Genomic DNA, 6,900 nt, shown 5'->3' with positions numbered 1-6,900 from the left:
GTCGCTGGCAGCTTCAGACCCAGCAGCTGCTCCCTGCCCCCTGCGCCTCCCCGGGCTGCGAGGCCTGCACGGGGGCGGGGGCCCTGTGTCCGCTCCCGAGCCCCGGGATCATTCCGCCCTGTGCCCGCCTCCCGTTCCCGAGCCCCGGCGGGAGCGGGGCCCGGCCCGGTGCCCGCCCCTCGGCGGCGGCGCAGGCGTGCGGCGGGGCCGCGTTCTCGCGAGGCGCTGTGGCTCCGCGGAGGCGCGGGCCGGGGCTGGCCGGGGCTGGCCGGGCCGGAGGTGAGGAGCGGGCGGCGCAGGGTGCGCAGGGTGCGCGGGTGCGGCGGGGCCGCTCCGCGCTCGGCGGCGCTGCAGGCGGGCCCTGAGGCGGCGGGGCCGCGGGCCGCGGGGCGCCGGGCCCGCCCTGACCTTGCGGCTCGGTCACGGCGCGGCCGGGCGGGAGCCGCTGTCCTTCACGGCGTGCGGGCACAGCCCGCCACGGACCGTCGGGAGCTCGGGGCAGCCCTGCTTGGGCCTTGGGGTTCTGTCTGGGCTGGAAGCTTGGTACTTAAATCGGTTTTTTCAATTAATTTCTCAACTTACGGTGCAGCAGTGAACCTGCACTTGGCGTTCACCTTAATAATTAATTAGTGTAGTTTTGCGTAACGAATGTTTGCTTCCTTTTAGTTTAGAAATTTGATGTTGAAAGGCCCGGCGTGCGGAGGCCATGGGTTTGTCCGCATCCTCCCCGGCTGCAGCGGAGCAGCCGCCAAATGCATCCCGGCAGCATCAGACAGCGGCTCCCCCTTCAGAATGTCCCATGCATCAGGAAAAAATGAGCGGTAATCATTCCCGAAACCTGAATGGGCTAAACTCTACATGGAAACGGAAAAATCTTGGCGGGAGGAAGAGAGAAATTCTTCAAATAAACTTAGATGTTTTTGTTTAACAAAAGTAATTCTGAAGTAAATTTTCCTTAGGAGGAGTCACTTGTTCATCAGAACACAGTGCAAGGTGCTTTGTTTGTAGAGACAGGTGTTGACTGTAGAACCTGTGGGTCACTCCAGTTATTCCATTTCACAGGGCCCTACAGATCTGTTCTGTGATGTGCTACAGCCACAGAGGGTCGGGGATTCCCCGCAGATACAGTGACTGCCTGACCGGTTGTCACTAAAAACTGCATCTGGAAAAGGGTGGCAGAAGGGTGGAATGACATGAATGCCTGGAGAAGGCAGCTCTTCTGTCTCAGTCAATGCACTGGGTCAGCTTCCCTGAGGAAATCTTAAGTACAAACAGTTCAGTATTGGGACCAGCATGGGGGAAGGAGATGAGCATTCAAAGACTACACAGGAAACTCAGTTATTATCATAATTTTGGGTCCTGAAATGCAGGAAAGAGAGCAGTTAAAACTGTTGAAAAGCTCTCAAGAAAGAGTGAAATACCCATTTGCATTTGCATGAATATTCAATGAACTTTTTCATTTCATGTATTAATAAGAGTTTTCATCTTATAGCAAAATGTATATTACTGTTCTGTTTAAGGTTGTCCAATGCACATGAAGACTGCTGATCATAGAACTGAGAACACAGATGATGTTCCTGCACATCAAGAAAGAGCTTATGAGTTTGTAGCATGTCCTGTGAAGTCTGGTGCATCTCAAATGAAAGATGACATAGATCCCAGCAATATGGTAACTTTTGCTTACTTTGTGTGTTTTCTTTAGTCTTGTTTCTTCTGAAGTATTATACCCAAACATGTAAATAGTGTCACTATGTAAGCTGGAAAATAGGAAATAACATTTTTTTTAAGATTGCTTTTTCTCTTTTGTGCAAATTTGTATTTAAAACCAAAACCACCCTGCCCCACTTATTTAACATTGTATTCAAATTTACATCTCTGGTGGTTTTCTTGTTTTAAATATCTTTTGTTCTCTTCTTACTAGTTACATAAATATTTTTTATGATACATTGGTGGGTTTTAGTTTCTGTGTAATAGCAGTATGATTATTATCTCCAAGACTTCCTCTGATTTACAAAAAGCATTGCTCTTTTGAAAGTGAACTTTAGGGGTTAGGGCTTTCCTGTAGTCTTCTGATGACAAACTTGTGCAAAGAATTCTGCTGCAACAAAACATAATTTTGATGCACTTAAAGGCTGACCTCGTTGATCTTTGTAGGAGTTGATTGATTATGCTTTGATTTTTCTCAAACACTAACCTTAAAAAATGCTAATACTCTAATTTATTGTTGGTTCTCCTTGTTCTCTAGATGCCTCCTCCCAATCAGCAGCCATCCCCAGGTCAACCATTTCCATTGTCAACTGTTAGAGAAGAATCTTCTATTCCTAGAGCACATTCTGACAAGAAATGGGTCTACCCTTCAGAGCAAATGTTCTGGAATGCTATGCTAAGAAAAGGGTAAATACACTGAATTATCAGATGTGTCATGAGCCTGGAGTTCATTAGCTAGTATCATTAGTTACTTTTTTTTTTTTGAGAGTTTGTGCATTTTAGTCAGTAAATAATAAAGTAGCTGATTTAAAAAATACTATTTTTTAAACATCTTTGTTTTAAAGGGTGAGTTGGTCTTAAAGGCCATGTGTCTTCTAGTGATCAGGAGGATGGTAAAAAATGTCAAGCAACTTCTGCTGGCTCAGAAAATTTTCTTAAAAGTCCATGCACAGATATAGACAAAGTTTACATGAATTCCAACTTTCAGACTCGGTTTATTTCATGCTTATGCTGTAAAATTACAGTAGAAGTTCTATGTGAGAACATCTAACTTTGCAGAATTGTTAAAAATGGGAAAATTTGCAAGTAGGTATTTTTGGTATTTACAAAAATGTAGGGTAGGCAAGACTAAAAATCCTCCTGTGCTAATGTTTCCTTGTTCTTTTGTAATGATTTGTTTGTCATTCTCAAACAGGTGAACTTTAGAGGTAGTTTACTTCTGGAGCAATAGTATTTCTTTTTTCTACGTGTCGATATGGTTCATAAGCAGCCTGAATGGAATATACAAGTTTTGGTCCTGTAAACACTGAAATGTGTTGATGTTGAGCCAGTTGAAAAGGAAGGACACAGGCAGTCAAAGTGCAGTGTCAAGAGACATGGAAAGCATTTCTAAGTGTTTGCAAAATGTATTGAATACAGGACTTCTGTGCATTAGGGATGCAAGTGGGATTTTTCCTAAGTATTTTGATGAATACTGTGGATGTGGTGATGTTTGCACACTCAGATAACTTTCTGATCCAGTTAAGCTGTTAATTTATCTATGTGGAATTTGTGGATCTCTGTGATAAGTTGGATAACCACACTTCTGCACAGAAAATGAAGTGGGTCTCAAGATGCTTAAACAGACAAGCCAGAAGTTTGCATACTTGTCTCGTGTCTTGCATACAACTTTACATGTTGATTCAAAAGTTCATCAGATAAACAGAGGAAGGTGAAGTAGTTATGGTGTAATGTTTATAAACTGTTTTCAAGTTCTTATTTTTTAGGTGGAGGTGGAAAGATGATGACATAACAAGTGAAGACATGACCAACATTATTAAAATTCATAATCAAAATAATGAGCAAGCTTGGAAGGAGATTTTGAAGTGGGAAGCTCTACATGCTGTGTATGTATCCATGAAATGCTGCATATGGACTGTTTGTTATGACAAAGATATGAGTTGTAAGCTTAGGTTAGCATGACTTGTGTAAAGCCAACTGTAACTTTTTAGGTCAGCACAGTCCCTGTTCCTACAAGACACAGACTAGTTAAGCATTCAGTATTATAAAATTTTCTCTTGAAATTTCATGATCATTTTTACACAGAAGTTTGGATTATGATATTCTATTCTTTAATCTGTTTAATGTGTGGATTAGATTTGCAGAGAACTGCTTTGTTGACAAATTAGAACAGTGGAGCATATCAGAGATACTTTATCATACCAATAGTAAGTGCTGGCAGAAACTTCTCAGGGTGACCTTTCAAAGCTTCAAGGAAAGGAAAAAAGTTGGTTGATATAACTTGTAATTAATTTTTTACTGTTGCTTACTTGTACTCACATTCTCTGTTACTAAAACAAATTACCATAGTTGTTTAATGCTGAAAATAAGAGTGTGTAAAAGTAAAAACTGTTTTTGTTTTGAATTGTGTGCACAGGGAATGTCCGTGTGGGCCCGCACTGATGCGGTTTGGAGGCAAAGCCAAGGAGTACTCCCCAAGAGCCAGAATACGTTCGTGGATGGGGTACGTGGGCAGGGAAGAAGGTCTTCCAGTGAGATGGGAGGATAGGGAAATGTGTCTGGAAACGGTGTAGGATTAAATTTAATGGTGTTTCAGAACTGCTATTGCAATTTAAAACTGCCAAAAGATAGAAGTGCTAGTGGGATCTTAGAGACAAATCCTGACGAATTTGCTGTGGCAGGTTGATAATGTCATTAAATCGTGTCCGTGTCCGTGGCTGCAGGTACGAGCTGCCCTTTGACCGCCATGACTGGATCGTGGATCGCTGTGGGAAGGAGGTGCGCTACGTCATCGATTACTACGACGGCGGCGCCGTGGACAGCAACTACCAGTTCACCATCCTGGACGTGCGCCCCGCGCTGGACTCGCTCTCGGCCGTCTGGGACAGAGTGAGGGTGGCCTGGTGGCGCTGGACTTCCTGACGGCTCTGCGGTCTGTACTCGCAGCTACCGCTTTCCTCTAGGCAATGGGCGTGGCACTATCGGGACTTGAGATACACCTTCACTGCAGCCCTCATTGCTGTCATCATCACCACTATTCTTTTGGGGTGGGAAGGGAGGACAGAGAAAGTCTTGTTAAGTACACCAATGCTTTGTGGTGTTTCAAATGGAATAATAAAGTTACAGTGGCAAAAACATGTATCTTAATTTTCTTAAGAACTGAGAAGCCTTTCTTTGTCTCAGATTCTGTGTAAACTTGCCTTCTTTACAGTTCATTACTTCAGTGCTGCTCCAAATACATTACAATTCTGATTCTGACTGGAGTTTTGAGTATTACTTCAGTAGTAAAAACTGGAAGTTTCATAAATTATTTCACATATTTAAAGTGTTTGGATATCTCCGTGATGAACAAAGGGTAAAAGATCTGGACTCTTTCAAATTATGTGTTTTATTTACACTGTAAAACCATGTATTTATTTTCATGGACATTTTACCAATTTAGATACATACTTCCTCAGAAAACTTCAGTTAGTCAATTAATTAAAGGAGGTGTAGTGCAGGAAATGGGTATCACTTAAAAAAGCATTTCTGAAAGGACATAAAATTGATATTTAATGGCTATTTATTTGAATATTTAAAAGGTGGTTTTCTGATGTAAGAAGATGCATTATTACAGTATTTTCATGTCTGTAAAGTGTGTTGTGTAATGAATTCAGGACAAAGCTGAGCCTTATTTTAAAATGCTCCTGCAGTGCATCTGTATTTGGCATCCTGGCTGCATTAATGCTATTTATTACAGCATAGTTTTTTATATAAGGAATTGCACAAGGGGGTGTGACTACACAGTCATACTTGTGAGTATAGTGAGATGTTTTACAGGTGTGTACATAACTGGGCTAAGAGAGTATCAGAAGTGCCAAGGGAGAAGGCTGATAGGAGTGTTTTGTAAGAGCCATGCATGGTATAAAGATTTGATTATTTGTGCTTAGTAGGGGGAACTAACTTAAGTCTTCCACTGTAAGGGCTTTAAGTTTGGACCACTCAGTAAGTCTCAGGTGCTGTGCAAAACACTTGGGAATGGAAAGGAGTAAGAGAATAGCACATTGTAGCTTCTCAAATGGGGGGAGCTGCCTTCTTGAAATTCCCCAGCCTTAATAGGGAACTACCTGTACATTTCATTTCCTGAAAGTGGCCTATGTTTAACTGACATTGGAACCTTTGTTTTGTTTTTGTTTTTTTTTTGTTGTTTTTTTTTGTTTGTTTTTTTTTATGGGAAGACCCTCTTAATGTTTCAGGAAAGTCACTTCCCATTTAGGGAAAAATAGTCAGGGAAGCTTTCCAACTTTAGAATTCTAATGGTTGCAAATAGTTCCCACTTGAGAGACAGCTGCTGTGCATGGTAAAATAAATATTAGCCAGAATGCTAAGAGGAAAACCATGGTCTTACCCATATCTACTATGCTAATTCCTTTTTCACCTTTTCAGTGATTGATACACAAATATATATATATTTGGGGTGGTGGGTTTTTGTTTGGGATTGTTTTTGTAGCTGTTGGTTTATGCATTTGGCAATCTGCTACACTGAGGAATCTGTATTTCTCATAATTAAATATGAAATATCATGTAGGGAGTTCTTCAGAAGCTTCAAAAGCACGAGTTTGCTTTGTTGATTTCAGCAGTGTGATGTTGAGAGCATGGGAATGGTAATAGCTGCTAAATCTGGGGAAATCCACAAGCCACTTCATGTATTTACTATCTTGTGTTATGTTCCATCTTCCACAGATTCATAATAGTTCTTTTCTGTGCTACTGTTAATGAAATGTACTACTTTGTCATCAAACAAAAAGGAGAATCAAATAAATATACTTTTCCTAACTTTGGTATTTGGTGATCGTACTTTTAGCTGTAAGAATTATTAAAATGAGATTTTGCATGTCATATGAGATTCTAATCTTAAGTAAAATCTTGCTATAGAGTATATATTTGATATTGTTACTATGTAACAGTATACTGTATAATTGTGTGTTACTACAACTTAACTATTGTCACATCTTTGAATATATACTTACTCATTTTTCAGGTGAATACAGACCTAAACCCAAAGGACTAAATTCAAGTGTTACCTAACTGAAACAGCAGTTCTCAGAGTGAGAGCATATGACAAAAAGGACATTCATCCTGAGTCTGGCTAATTTGAGAGGAATACAAGGAAATTTTAAAAAATATTCCTAGAAGAGTAAATGGAGATAATTT

The 6,900-nt window shown here is 41.2% G+C and overlaps 1 protein-coding gene across 1 annotated transcript; it reads left to right on the top strand.

The window, feature by feature from the left end:
• Nucleotides 1-211: 211 nt before the first annotated feature.
• Nucleotides 212-6,522, top strand: HCCS (holocytochrome c synthase). Its single transcript, XM_079313996.1, has 7 exons — nt 212-279; nt 672-821; nt 1,521-1,669; nt 2,246-2,394; nt 3,474-3,593; nt 4,124-4,210; nt 4,431-6,522. Exons 2-7 carry the CDS (start codon nt 707-709, stop codon nt 4,627-4,629), a joined length of 819 nt encoding a protein of 272 aa, XP_079170122.1. The 5' UTR covers nt 212-279; nt 672-706; the 3' UTR covers nt 4,630-6,522.
• The last annotated feature ends 378 nt before the right edge of the window (nt 6,523-6,900 follow it).

This window comes from Erithacus rubecula (genome assembly GCF_903797595.1).
Source record: "Erithacus rubecula genome assembly, chromosome: 10".
Taxonomy (NCBI): Eukaryota; Metazoa; Chordata; class Aves; order Passeriformes; family Muscicapidae; genus Erithacus; species Erithacus rubecula.
This window is presented reverse-complemented; position numbering and strand designations above follow the sequence as displayed.